The sequence below is a fragment of the Temnothorax americanus genome, unplaced genomic scaffold (assembly GCF_048541705.1).
Source record: "Temnothorax americanus isolate GAGA-0224 unplaced genomic scaffold, ASM4854170v1 Scaffold83, whole genome shotgun sequence".
NCBI classification, from domain to species: Eukaryota; Metazoa; Arthropoda; class Insecta; order Hymenoptera; family Formicidae; genus Temnothorax; species Temnothorax americanus.
Genome location: NW_027509806.1, coordinates 167083 through 181699, shown reverse-complemented (window position 1 = coordinate 181699; position 14617 = coordinate 167083). Strand labels below are relative to the sequence as shown.

Here is a 14617-nt window from a genome sequence, read left to right as displayed (position 1 = left end):
TCGTCGATATTATAATCATTTCTTCCATTTGCGCCATTTTTATGCGCGGTGTTCGTGTTGGACGAAAAAAAGCAATGGAAATAATGATAAAAGAACAAAATGTTTAAAATCATATTACCATAAAATCTTAGAAATAAATATGTATTTAAACATTTCAGAGAAATTGACCATTTTTTCACAGCTACAACTAGTCTGTAGCCTCATCGAAAATATGTGGCTTGGTTACTTCTGCTCTGGGTATTTTAAAGCATAAACTTTCAGTCGGAAATAGAAGATAGTTTTCTGTCAGAATTCTGTCGATCTTCAATTATTTCTTTCACTGTTTTTGCGTTGTTTTTTTAGCGTTTCTGCGTTGTTGCTACAGCTTTATCCTAGCAAATTGTTCATTCCGTGTCTCGCTTCGATCCCGTGTGTTTCGTAAACGTGATAGAACGTGCGGTCAACATGGCTCACAATTTTACGAATAATGAGATGTGCGACATGGTTTTTTTTGTACGCTATATGCGGCCAACGATTGCGGGAAACTGCGAGAGCTTATGCTCGTAGATACCCAGAGCGAAGACAGCCACATCATACATTTTTTCTGAGGCTGGAATCGCGGCTGCGAAAAAATGGTCAATTTAGACCTGTTAAGCCTGCAGGTACATATTTATTTATAAGATCTTCTGATAAAATAATTTTAAATTGTATCCTCTTACTTTTATTGCCTCGTACAGGACGACCACCGCGCATAAATACCGCACGGATATTAGAAGAGGTCAATAATGACCCAGAAATTAGTACACGAGACGTCGCGCGGTATCAAGGAGTCAGCCAGGCAACAGTATGTAGGGCTTTGAAATCGGCTCACTTCCATCCCTACAAGGTAACCCTGACTCAAGAGTTGTATGCAAATGATAAACCTCGCAGATTGAGGTTTTGTCAATGGCTTCTTAATGTGAGTGAGGAAAATTATTATTTTTCGAAATACATTCTGTTTTTGGACGAATGTATTTTCCATAATGATGGCAAAGTCAACCGCCATAACTCGCATTATTGGGCCACTGAGAATCCTCACTGGATGCAGCAAGCGCATACACAAGTCAGGTGGTCGGTGAACGTTTGGGCGGGTATTCTCGGAGACCACATCATTGGGCCACATTTTATTGATGATAGGATCGATGGTGACCGATACCGAAGATTTCTCAACAATGAACTTGTTGACTTGTTGGATGAGGTGCCGTTGGAATTACGTGCTAACATGTAGTTCCAACAGGATGGCCATCCAGCACACACTGCCAGGGCAACAAGGGCGTTATTAAATGAGAAATTCGGTAACCGTTGGATCGGACTTTATGGTCCCCACGAATGGCCACCGCGTTCACCAGACCTCACACCGCTTGATTTTTTTCTGTGGGGTTATCTTAAGCAGCAAGTTTACGCAACACGACCTGCTAATGCTCAAGATCTGAGGGATCGAATTGTACGAGCTTGCCGTGCAATAACTCCACAGGTCTTGCGCCGGGTGCGTCGTGCAATTTTGACAAGGGCTACATTTTGTGAGAGGATGGAGGGGGGCCATTTCGAGCACATACTAAAGTAAAAATATGATAAATTGGTGATGTGTTGCGCACGGTCACACGTTGATATAATTTTTCATCTGCGTGCGCTCTTACGCAATATGACTTCAATGTATCTATATAAACTTTTATACTGAAAAGGTCTAACGATGTGGTACAATATGGCTCCAGGCGAAGGTCCACTTTAAAAAACCTAACGCGCCATTGGTGGTACCTCAAGGGTGGTGCGGAAGTCCACTGTTATTACTTCCAATTTTTCACATTATTACTTTTATATCCATGAAGTATACAGTAGAATATTTTTTGTAGAAAAGTAGAATTGCTCAATTTTGTATAAGAATGGTAGAATATTTTTATTTTTTTTCCGCTTATACCCAACTCTTTTTTTACGCGCTAAAATGTTCCGTGTAAGCGTGAAAAGAAATCGCCACCAAATAAAACTGTATTGAAATATAAATATTAAAAAAAAATCGTATAAAAAAGATACTCTTACTACGTTTACGCGAGCGTTACTTTTGTAGTAAATTGCTGTGATTATTCCATTGTAACACATTAATTGTAAGATTGAAAAGCTCGCGCAAACGAGAGCGAGTTATTCAAATGCTGGCAACCACTAGTTGCGGCAGCTTTTACGCAGGCAACCATATTCCATCGTGTGGAGGAAAAATTTAGCTTCAATTTGTGTAAAAATTGTCTCAATACACGATGAACGTTGATAATTAACGAAAAAGAACCTTTTTGCATCTGGCTGCCAGGAAGTTGCGGCAGACTGAAAGGTGGCAACCTATTTTTTTTCAAGTTTTTTAGATCACTTTCTTTCAGATGACGCTTCATTTACTTCGCAAACAAATAAACGAAGTTGTCTAAAAAAATTTAATTAAAACAGCTCTAATTGAGGGTACTTGCGGCAAGATTTGCTAGGCACACCGGCCGCGATGTATGACCTCATATGTAATTAATCTTCCATTAAAATCGCATTTCGATAAAATAACAGATAAACGTAAAGGAAATTTTGTATTAACTTACGATAATTTACTCTGCGTAAACGAGTGAATTATCGTAAGTTACTACAAAAGTATAACGCTCATAGTACATACGGTAAATACGTTGCGCATAGATGAAGAATAATAAGAAATCGTGTTATTAAATAAAATTATATGTAAAAAGAAAATGCGTAAGACAGTTGGATATGTTAGAAAAGTATGTACACACGATATACGTTATTTGATTCACAGTTTTTAACTTGCCTGTACATCAACTCGGACTCGTCGATCGAAGCGGTCGATTCAAGCTGGTGTCACCTATGGATCGTTCGGTTCATTACAGTTGCGGTCGGTAACTCATCTCCTATGGTAAAAAGTTGGTGCATCCATTAAAATTCACCCGGTATATATATATATATATACCATATATATATATATACATATATATATTTTTTTTTACTTTTACTACAGTCTAAGCATACTATATCAAACTTTGGGATTTGATATAGTAATAATATAATCATAATAATCTGTTTATATGTTATTTATTGTTTTATATATATGTGATGACTTATTACAGAGAGCGAAGGGGTGATGATGATGATTAACGGCGAACTGGTAAAAGTAGAACAACTTCGGAGAGAAGAAATAATAAATTGTACATGTGGTTTTATGGAATAGACCAAGAGGAATGCTTTTTCCAGTCGATGGTTTCGAATGTTGCTGACGTATCTATTTCGTTGCAAATGCATCATTATGAAATGATGATCGGTAGTAAATGAGAGATATGTGAATTAAAAATATGTACGTTACCTAACCCTTCATCTAATTTTTTAATTTTAGTAGTGACAGTGGCCAAATAATTTTGCGTTAGTATTTCTGTGTAAAAAAAATATGACGATTATACGATTAAATTACAGTATATCTGAAAAATGTTAGAAAATAAAACAATTGTTTAAAGATATCCTGTATATCATAGCATCTATTTGCTTCCCCTGTATGGAATGTTAATAACGCGTAAGATAATATAATCTAAAGTAATATTTCTTAAATGTATGTATTTTATACTTAATTTTATTTCATAAATACTATCACATTTATTTTTCTATGAATCGTTTTCATTACGCTATTATGATTTTAACATAATTATAGAGGTAGGATGTGTAAATTATTACCATCCAAATGTAGCTTTTAGTATTATTTATTGTATCGATATCTTAAGCTGTTTAGGGGAGGGGGAAAAGCCGTCGAAGCGTGCGGAGGGTCGGGAATTAGGCGGAGTGGAAAATAAGTTTCTGGGAATGGAGTAAGGCAGGAAGAATGGAGTGACACGATGGAACCGAAGGAGGAAAAACAGAGGAAGCGGAGTAATTGGAGGAGATGCTGAGAGGAAAGGGGACGAAGAAAGATCCTGGAATTATAGAGAGAAGCCTTGGAGGTTAGGACACGGAAGAAGAAGGAAGAGGGGAGGAGACGCCAGAGGTGAGGTACTGTGGAAGAGGAGGAGGAAATAGGCATAGCAAAAGGTGGCGCGCGGCGCGGGCAGGCGGAGAGAATGCGCGGAAGCGAAGAGATGGTGGTAGGGCCCCGGCTGGAGCTGAGACGGCGCGGGTTGCCGACCGCTCCAAAAGAGTGAGTTGGCGACACTGCGGGGCGTCGAGGCGCAGCACATGGGGCCGGCGGTACCCGCGCGAGCGGCGACGAATAGGAAGAGAGCAACGCGGCGCTCGCGTAGGCGCGCCGAGGATGATAAGCACGATAGATGCGGCAGCGCGGGACGGCAATGAGCGAGAGGTGAGTGGAGAGAGCGGAGAGGATAGAGGGCGCAGCGAATGGAGGAAAGTGTGACGGCGGCGCTGGAAGACAGTCGGGATGGCAAGACTGAGAGGAGAGGTAGGGAAACAACAAAGTTGGACGCACTGGCAGAGGTGAAGGGTAAAGGAGGAAGATAGACGGAAGGTGAAAGGAAAAGGTGTAAGGGAGATGCGAAGGAGAAAAACCGTGGAGGAGAGGAAGGAAGACTGTAAGTAAAGGAGGAACAAGAGAGGCGAGGGGGAAGCGGAGACGGACAGAGATAGAGTGAGAAGAGAGGAGCAATAAATATCTTACATAAGGCATGTTTATACAGGGATAGGAAAAGAGACGATGGCAGGGATGGGGCAAAGGTCGGAGGAGACAGAGTGGGTGGAGGAGATCAGGAAGGAAGTCAGGAAGATAGGGCAGGAAATCAGGGAAGAAATAAGACGGGAAGGAAAAGGCATAAGGAAGAAATTAAAGGAGATTGGAGTGAGGTTGGAGAGGCTAGAGGAGGAGCGCTGGCGGTGCGAGGAAAGCGAGGAGCAGGAGAAGGAGGAGGAAAGAGAGACAGATGAGAGCAACGGGTGGAGAGGGAGAGAAAAGGAACCAGCAAGGACGAAGAGGAATAGCAGAGGAGTGGCAAGAAAGGAGATGACGGAGGAGGATGGATCGGAAGGCAGTGAGGGAGGTTGGAGAGAGAAGGGGTGGGGAAGAGACTGGTGGGAGGAGGTGGCCAGCGAGGAAGATAGGAGAAAGGAGGAGGAGAACAGGTACGCGGCAAGAGGATATACACAGGGAGAGGAAGAAGGGGGGAGTAGGAAGGATGAAAATAAAAAGGAAACAGAAGGGGGAGCGAGCAGGGAGAAGGAAGACAGAGGCTACAGAGAAGAAAGGACGGCCAAAGAGGGCAAGGGAGGACAGGAGGAGAAGAGAAGGGAGGAGGAGGGAACAGAAGAGAGGAATAGAGCGCGGAGGGCGGTAGAAGACAAGGAGGAGGAAGTGAGGAGAAAAAAGGAAAGGAAAGAAAGAGAGGAAAAAGAGGAAAGGAAGGAGAGGGAGAGGAGGCTTGTTCAGGGGGAAGGCTGGAGACTGGAGAAGCAGAGAAGTGAGGACTTGGAGAAGAGGAAAGGTAGGGAGATAGGAGAAGGAGTGACGGAGGAGACGGAGAGAAGGAGGAAAGAAGAAGAAGAGAAGATGAGGAGAATAAAGGAGAGAGTAAAGAGGCTGGAGGAAGAGAGAGAGCAAAAGGAGAGAAGAAAGAAGAATGTGATATGGAGAGGATTGGATGGAAGGGACGCGGAAGAAAGGAGGGGCATGATGATATGGATAGCAGAGAAGGTACTGGGGAAAGAACCGAAGATTAGAAGGGTCTGGGAAAGGAAAGGGGAAGGAGGGAGAGAGGTTCTGATAGTGGAGATGGAAAATGAGAGGGAGAGGGCAGAATTGCTGGGAAGATTTGGAGAGGTTAGGCAGAGGTGGGGGATTGGGGTGGACGAGGACCTGTCGATGGAGGAGAGGAGGACAAGGTGGAGGATGTTGGAGAAGGCGAAGGAAGAAAGGGACAAGGGAAGAAGAGCGAGGGTGGAAAACAGGAGACTGTGGGTGGAGGGCAAGGAGTTAGAATGGAAGGAAGAGGAGGGAAAATGGGAGGAGGTATGAAGGGGAGGGGATAAGGTTGATAGCTAGGGACGGGAGGAGGAGGAGAAAGGGAGGGTATTAGGATAGAAGAAAAGCAAGAAGGAGGCCAAGGGCGAGAGTAGTGGCAGAAGGGAGGGAAGCGGAGAAATGACAGAAGCAAGGAAGGCGGAGGGAGATGGCTGGAGTAAAGAGGAGGGGAGGGAAAAGGAAGTGGGTTTTTGTTTCAGAGCGAAGACATAATAGGAAGGAGGGAAGGCGGCGAGAGGGAGGAGAGAGAGAGAAGGAAGGAAAGAGAAAGAGCAGTGGCAGAAAGGAGGGAAGCGGAGAAATGGCTAAAGCAAAAAGGCGGAAGGAGTTGGATAAATGAAAATCGAAGGGAGGGGAAATAGATGAAATGTAAGGTCGCATATGGCCAGGCGCGTAAGGGAGTGATTTGTAAGAGGTTTGGGTACGTTCCTCATAAAAAAAAACGCCTTGTAAACCCTACGGGGATACACAATAAATATACATACATACATACATACATCTTAAGCTGTTTATACAAAAGTAAAAAGTATTTTAAGACGAGAAAAAGGTATAGAAATAGAAAAAGTAAAAAGAAGGAGAAGAGAAGGAACAATATAGAGAAAAGTATAATATATTATAAAAATATTTATTATATTGCAAATATATTTAAATTTATATATTAGTCAATTTCTGTATATATATACTACCGCTCATTAATTTCAATATACAACAGATTCGTTGATTTCTCTGTAAAAGATGAACATCATGATACGTGTTTTGCACAGAAATGAATGCACTTGCTGTTATAAACATTTCATTCGCATGCATCAAATTTTTAAATAAACAATATATAAAAATGCAATACATGCAAGTGTTGAAAGTGTTTATAACAGCAAATGAATTCTTTTCTGTACAAAACACATGTATCATGTTCATCCTTACAGAGAAATTAACAAATATAAGGGTATATTGAAATTAATGAGCGGTATATATATATAGTGTATATAAAGAAGTTAACTAATATATAAATTTAAATATATTAGTTAAGAGATGGAGAGATATATGGGAAGAAGGAAGGGCAGGGAGAAGTGAAAGAGGAAGGAAAGTGGGAGATAGAAAAAAGAGATAAAGCAATAGAAGCGAACGTAAGAGAGCTAGAAAGGTAGAGAGAGTTAGAAGAGAGAGACAGAAGGAGAAGTAGTAGTGAAAGGGGTGGAGGTAGAGAAGGGAAGGCGAAAGAGAGCGGTAGAGAAGCTAAGGCTAGAGATGGCGGAAGAGGGAAAAATAAAAGAGGTAAAAGAGAAAGGAAGAAAGACGGGGAAAGAGAAGATGGTTTTAGTTAGGTTAAAAGATACAGTAAGAAAAAGAGAGGTAATGCAGAAAAAGAATGTGTAGAAAGGGAGGATAGAAAGAATAGAGAATGACATGACCTTAAAGGAAAGAATCAAAGAGAAATGCAATGGAGCCTGCAGAGGATAGCTGAGAAGGAGAGAAGGAATAGGATGAGAGATTGGGTAAAGTACGGAAAGATTTGGATAGAGGGGAAGTGGTAGAGTTGGGATGAGGAAAAAGAAGTCCTGCTAGATGGAAGGGAAAATGAGAGAGAAGCAAAAAAAGAAGGGAGGAGAAAGAGAAACAGAAGAGAAGGGAAAGAGTAGAAGAGAAAGGGTCAAGAAAATGAAATAGTAAGGTAGTGAGGAGGGTGGAGAAACGTTGGGAGGGGAGTGCGGGGAGAAGAGGGAGGAGAGAGAGAGTAGGGAGGAAGAGAGTGTGCTGAGGTTGAGGGGAAAGGGGAAAGAAGTCAGAGAGAGTAGAGTGTGGAAAGTAAAAAGAAGTGAAAGAGAGAAAAAAGAGGGGGAAGTGGGAAGAAAGGAATGCAGGAGAAATAAGGAGGGAAAGGAACAGGAAGGAAGCCTAAAGATAGGCTTTTGGAATGTAGCGGGAGTGAAGGGAAAACAGGAAGAGTTTGGGAAAGGATAAGAAAGTGGGATGTTGGGGAGTTGATGGAGACGTGGCTGGAACAGGAAAAATGGGATAAGCGAATAACGGAGTGCGAGTGTGAGAGGTAGGGCGAGAAAGAGTGTGTGGTAAACGAGGGGCGAGCACAATGTAGGAGAAGGAAGGTGTAAGAGTAAAAGAAGTGCGCAGGGTTCAGAGAGAGAGAGAGAGAGAGAGAGAGAGAGAGAGAGAGAGAGAGAGCCCGTGGAGGCTGAAGAAAAACAGGAAGGTTGAGGTTAGAGAGACAGACGTAGATCGTAGAAGGGAAAAAGTATAGAGCGCTAGGGTAAAGAGCTAGTGAATTCTTGGGAGTTTGGGAATAACACGGGGAAGCAGTACGGCCATAGAATTGGAGAAAGAGAGACGCGGTAGTACGGGGAACATAGACGAGCTTTTCAAGAGGAAGAGGGATACAATGGAGAAGGAAGAAGGAGCGGTTGGGAAAGGGAGCGAGGACCTTTTCAAGAAAAGCAGGAAGATAGTGAGAACGCCACCAGGGGAAGAAGATATAGATATGAAAGGGTTGTTGAGAGAATTAGGATAAGAGCTGAGGGAGGGGTTAAGGGAAGTGAGAGAGAAATTAAGAGAGGTGGCGAAAGGGCAAAAGGAGGCAATGGTGAAAGAAGTTGAGAAGATAAGGAACGAACTAAAGGAGAGAGAAAAGAACTGAAGAAGGGAAAGAGAAGAGTTTAAGAATAGAATAGAAGATTTGGAAGGAAAATTGGAGGGGATGCAAATGGAGTTAAAGGGAGGAGTTCGTGATGGAGGAAAAGGTGCAGAAGGAAGCGAAGGAAGAAAAAGGGAGGGGGGAGAAAGAAGTCTGATTGGAAAGAGAGGGTGGAATGGTTAGAAAGGAGGTGTAAAGTGAAGGAGAGGGGAGAAAGGAAGAGAAATATTTTGATAAAAAGAGTGAAAAAAGATACGGTAGGAATAGAGGGAGAAATAAAGGTAATAAAAAAGATAGGCTTAGAAGTTAAGATAGAGGAGATTAGAAAAATAGATGCGGGAAGGAGAGAGAAGGGAGGTATAGCAGTAGTAAGAGTAGGAAGTGAGGAAGAGAAATCAAGAATATTGAGAAATAAGTGGAAATTGAGAGACAAAAGTACTTGGATAGAGGAAGATTTGACATAAGAAGAAAATAGAAGGTAAATCAAGTTGCATGGAAGGCAAGAAGAGAAGGTACGGATAGGGCAGGGAGAAGTATGGATAAAGGGGGAGTGGTGGGTGTGGGATAAGGTAAGAGATGTGCTTAGGGATAGTAGAGAGAGGTGTTGGGAAGCAGGGCAAAGGAAAGGGAAGGAAAGCAAAAGAGAGGAAGTGCAAAAGTAGGTTGAGTAGAAAAGAAAGAGAGGGAACGGGTGGGTGAAAGAAGAGTAGAGAATGAGAAGGATAAAAAGGAGGAATTAGAGAGAAGATTTGGAGAGAAAGAGGGGGAGGAGAGAGAGAGAGAGGAGAGAAAGAGAATATATAAAGTGGCTTATTGGGATGTGGCGGGATTAACAAATAAAGATAAGAGTTTTGGATGGGGCTGGAGGAAAGGGATGTAATGGTGTTATGTGAGAAATGGGTGGATGGTAAAGGATGACAAAAGATAAAGGAAAGGCTGCCGAGAGGTTACGTGTGGGAAGTGCAGAAAGCAAAAAGGAAGAATCGGAAGCGAAGGGCGGTAGGAGGAATTATAGTATGGGCGAGGGCAGGGGTCAAAATGGAAAAAAAAAGGACGAAAAAAGATAAAGAAGGGATGTTATCGATAAAGGTAAGGTTAGAGAAGAAGTGATGGAACATAATAGGAGTGTATATAAATAAGATATAGGCAGGAAATTAGAAGACCTAAAGTAATAGGTGGAGGAGATAGAGACGGAAGTGAGGGTGCTGATAGGAAGAATTTTAACGCAAGGACTGGGAAGGAGGAGGGATTTGTAGAAGAAGGAGAGGAAGAGAGAGGAAAAGGGGAAAGAAGAACGAAAGATGGCAAGGTAAACGGGGAGGAAAGATAGTTATGTAGGTTTTTGGAGGAGCATGGGTGGGCAATTTTTAAGGGAGAGGGAGGATAGGGGAGTCGGTGATTGACTGCGTGTTGGGGGACAGGAGGACAAGAGAGAGGATAGAACGGGTAGTGGTGGAAGCAAAGGTCGACTCAGACCACCAGCCAGTGACGGCGTAGGTAAAATGGGTGAAGGACGGTTTGGGTAAAAAGAAGGGGAGAAGGGCAAAAATGAGAAAGAAGATTGATCAGAGGAGGACAAGAAAAAATTTAAAGAGTTAGTGGGTGATAAGCAAATTCAGGAAAGGGAGTGGAAGAATGGTAGGGGCTAAAAAGGAAGATAGGGAAGGTATTAAGGAAAGTGAATGGAAAGGGCAAAAAGGGCGGAGAAAGAGGCTGTTGGGGTGAAGAATGTAAAAAAAAGGAAGAGAAAAAGCTCATGTTAAGAAAATAGAGAAAAAAAGGAAGAAAAAGTGGCAGTTATAGGGAGGAAAAACAGCGATACAAGAAGTTGTATAAGGAGAAGAAAAGAAGAGAAGTGGAGAAATGGGAAGGGGAGGTAAAGGAGATTAGGACAGAGGGACATATATGGAAGATGGTAAACAGAGAGAGAAAGAGGAGAAGAAGGTTGAACGAGGGAATTAGTATGCAGGAATGGGATAGGTATTTCAGAGATTTGTTGGGAGGAGTTGGAGGAGAAGAGGAAAAAATAAGGAGAGAAAAGATGTGGGAAATGGTGGGAAAACTTAGGGAAGGCAAAGTGATGGGAAGTTATGGAATTCCAAATGAGGTATGAAAGTTTGGAGGAGAGGTGGTGAAAAAATGGTTGTGGGAGGTATGTAATAGAGTGTGGAAAGAAAAGGGTTGGCCGGAAGGTTGGAAGGAGGGAATTATAGTGCCTATAAAAAAGGGGAAGTGGGAGAAAGTCGGAAACTACAGAGGGGTGATGTTAGCACAAACGGCATACAAGGTGTACGCTGCTGTTTTGGCGGAAAGGTTGAGGAAGGAGGTAGAAGAGAAGGGATTGCTTCCGCAGAGTCAGACAAAGTTTAGGAGAGGGGTAGGAACCACGGACAACATCTATGTATTAAATTACTTAATAAATAGGCAGGTAAATTAAAGAAGGGGAAGATGGTGGTGTTGTTCGTAGACTTGAAAGCAGCTTTGTTGACTCGGTGGACAGAAGGATTCTGGTGGAAGCGATGAGGAAAAAAGGAGTGAGGAAGGGCTTGGTGATAAGATGTAAGGAGCTGTTGAGGAATGCAGGGTAAGGGTGGGAGAGGAGCTGGGAGAAAGGTTTTGAACAGGAAGGAGAGTTAGAAAGACAGGGATGCCCGTTAAGCCTGATTTTGTTTACGTTGTTGTTGACGGACAAAGATAGGTACCAAATGAAAAAATTAGAGTGTAAGAAGTCTTATATAAAAAATAAGAAGAAAGAAAAAAAATAAAATATGAGAGAGATAAGTACGTGAAGTAAGCGGAGAGAGAAGAGAAATGGGAGGTGGTGACGATTAGATATTAGTACAGTAGAGGAAAAAATGGAATAAATTAACGGAGAGAAATAGTGGAATGGGATAAATATTTTAGAATAAATATAACGGGAACTATATGGACATGGATGGCGCGCGCGTTAGTGCAGTGTAAGAAGTAGTTAAGTGTAAGGAAAAAAATGAGAACCGAGGAAGCGAAGTGTGATAAGTCTTATGCGAGAAATAAAAAGAAAGAAGAAAACAAAATATGGGAGAGACAGATATGTGAAGTGAGCGAAGAGAAAAAAAGGAACGAGAGGTGGCGAATGGACCTGGTATAGTCGATGAGAAAGGGAATACATTTTAACGGATAGAAATGGTGATGTGGGATGAGTGTTTTAAGATGAAATAGAACAGAAAAAGTTTGAAGCGCGCGCGTAGCGCGCGTGCGTGCTAGTGTCATAAAATTTTTTGTTTATGCCTATATACAGGGTGCCCCAGAATTCTTGGTACTTTTTTCATATTTAGATAGAGCGAGCCAAACTGAGTCGAAAAATCATGTATCATTTTGCAATTTTCGCAATAGTTGACGAGTTATTAATGATTAAATATCGACGTATTAGCCCGCCCTCCGCCAAATCCAAGCGCGCGGCGAGATGCGGCCGCCCCGCGGTCGGCGCGCGGGCAGTTGTTTACTACAAGCGGCGATGATTACGCACGAGCGGCGCGTAACGCCGGGGCCCTGTCCTAAGCGATGATAGTTTCTCGCCTTTTTTAAATAGAAATAAAATTTTCTAACAACATAGAAATTTTTGTGCGTACGTATGTACATATGTGTGCACATGCATACACAAGAAAATATCAATTCTACTGCTTAAAAAAGCGATTACTCAATTTACCTTTTTTTTTTTAGTAAGTAACGGTTGTCTTTAAGCAAGAATATTTTCTTGATAATAGTCTTAAAATGTACAAATTTTAGAAAGAGTCTTTATTATGTACTCGAAAGAAGAATTTATACTTCTTCAAAGAACATAATAAAATTTTATCAAAGAAAAGTCAAAATAATAAATAAAATCATATGAGGACCCTCGAGATTAAAATAGGAGAAGGCTATGAGGGTCAGACGCAGATCACAGTGCGTAATATCAGAAATAAGTGATTTATTCGTCGTTTTACATTACATCGATCCGTACGTTTCGGCTCAGTTTTGAGCCATCTTCAGCGGTAGTTACAAAAATTAAGTTACACGTTCTCCGTACCGTATGGTGAGTTTACTGATTCAAAGTATCAGAAACATAGACCAATTAATCCATATCTGTAAATTTGTTCAATTAATGTTGAGATATTAAAAAGATCCCTTAAAAAACTCACCATTCGGTCTGAAAAACGTGGAATACAGAGCCATGTATACATAATGAATACTCTCTGCGAGAAGACTTGACGATCTTTATCGACACGACACATGCACAGCAATGATATGAAAGGTCTTGCAAGAAGAGGCATGTCGTAAGTCAACACACCGGCGAGGATTATAACAAAGCACGATTTGACACCGTCTCAAAATGACACGGATATTTTGCATCATGCATATGTCACGGTTTTGAGCAAATTGTAATCCATGCTCATGAACTTCGGTCGTTGGCAAATCGGGGTTTTACTATTGGTACATGCAATATTGTGACGGTGTCAAATCGTGCTTTGTTATAATCCTCGCCGGTGTGTTGGCCTACGACATGTCTCTCCTTGCAAGACCTTTCATATTATTGTGTGTCGTGTCGACAAGATCGTCAAGTCTTCTCGCAGAGAGTAGATATTCATTATGTACGCATGGCTCTGTATTCCATGTTTTTCAGACCGAATGGTGAGTTTCTTAAGGGATCTTTTTAATATCTCAATATTAATTAAACAAATTTACAGATATAAATCAATTGGTTTATGTTTCTGATACTTTGAATCAGTAAACTCACCATACGGTACGGAGAACGTGTAACTTAACTTCTGTAACTACTGCTGAAGATGGCTCAAAGCTGAGCCGAAACGTACGGATCGATGTAATGTATCAAAACGACAAATAAATCACTTATTTCTGATATTACGCACTGTGATCTGCGTCTGACCCTCATAGCCTTCTCCTATTTTAATCTCGAGGGTCCTCATATTATTTTATTTATTATTTTGACTTTTCTTTGATAAAATTTTATTATGTTCTTTGAAAAAGTATAAATTCTTCTTTCGAGTACATAATAAAGACTCTTTCTAAAATTTGTACATTTTAAGACTATTATCATGAAAATATTCTTGCTTAAAAACAACCGTTACTTACTAAAAAAAAAAAAAAAAGGTAAATTGAGTAATCGCTTTTTTAAGCAGTAGAATTGATATTTTCTTGTGTATGCATGTGCACACATATGTACATACGTACGCACAAAAAAATTTTCTATGTTGTTAAAAAATTTTATTTCTATTTAAAAAAGGCGAGAAACTATCATCGCTTAGGACAGGGGCCCGGCGTTACACGCCGCTCGTGCGTAATCATCGCCGCTTGTAGTAAACAACTGCCCGCGCGCCGACCGCGGGGCGGCCGCATCTCGCCGCGCGCTTGGATTTAACGGAGGGCGGGCTAATACGTCGATTTTTAATCATTAATAACTCGTCAACTATTGCGAAAATTACAAAATGGTACATGACTTTTCGATTCAGTTTGGCTCGCTCTATCTAAATATGAAAAAAGTACCAAGAATTCTGGGGCACCCTGTATATATAATATAATATTCAACAAAATAGAATCAGCAAAAAGAAAAAGGGTTATTAGAAAGTAACGAATTTATATATTGTGTCTACACAAGTAATACCTATATTATTTCATGTAATTGAGTACAGATCACTGAGATTGCTCTAATTTAATAGGGCACATAGGGCATATAGTTAACTTTATGATCCACCTTGATAAAATACATGTGAAAAAATTAATTTTATGTAATAACTAGACATTTTAAACGCGCGCTGCTTATTTATTTAAGCTATTTTTATATTATATAAACACTATTACACTATTAACCCTTAGATACACACAACTTTATCAACTGGTAAAATATGCAATAATAGCCGCTCACGAAGTAAGCGCAACGAGAAAATCAATTGACATTGCGGAAAGGCGACAACAATAAACTTTGATAGATTTGA

The 14617-nt window shown here is 41.1% G+C and overlaps 2 protein-coding genes across 2 annotated transcripts in view; one reads left to right on the top strand and one right to left on the bottom strand.

Moving 5' to 3' along the window:
* The window catches only part of LOC143907527 (uncharacterized), an 85494-nt gene that overhangs the window by 61401 nt on the left and 9476 nt on the right, over positions 1-14617 (bottom strand). The window lies entirely within an intron of this gene.
* Positions 3777-6497, top strand: LOC143907515 (uncharacterized). Its single transcript, XM_077424361.1, has 2 exons — positions 3777-4565; positions 4671-6497. The coding sequence occupies exons 1-2, from the start codon at positions 4526-4528 to the stop codon at positions 5996-5998; spliced, it is 1368 nt and encodes a 455-aa protein (XP_077280487.1). The 5' UTR covers positions 3777-4525; the 3' UTR covers positions 5999-6497.

Excerpts from the sequence above, each read along its gene's own strand:
- LOC143907515 (XM_077424361.1), top strand. The coding sequence starts at position 4,526 with ATGCGAAGGAGAAAAACCGTGGAGGAGAGGAAGGAAGACT. Across the intron at positions 4,566-4,670 it reads GGAGGAGAGGAAGGAAGACT|GGATAGGAAAAGAGACGATG; the intron begins GTAAGTAAAGGA and ends ATGTTTATACAG.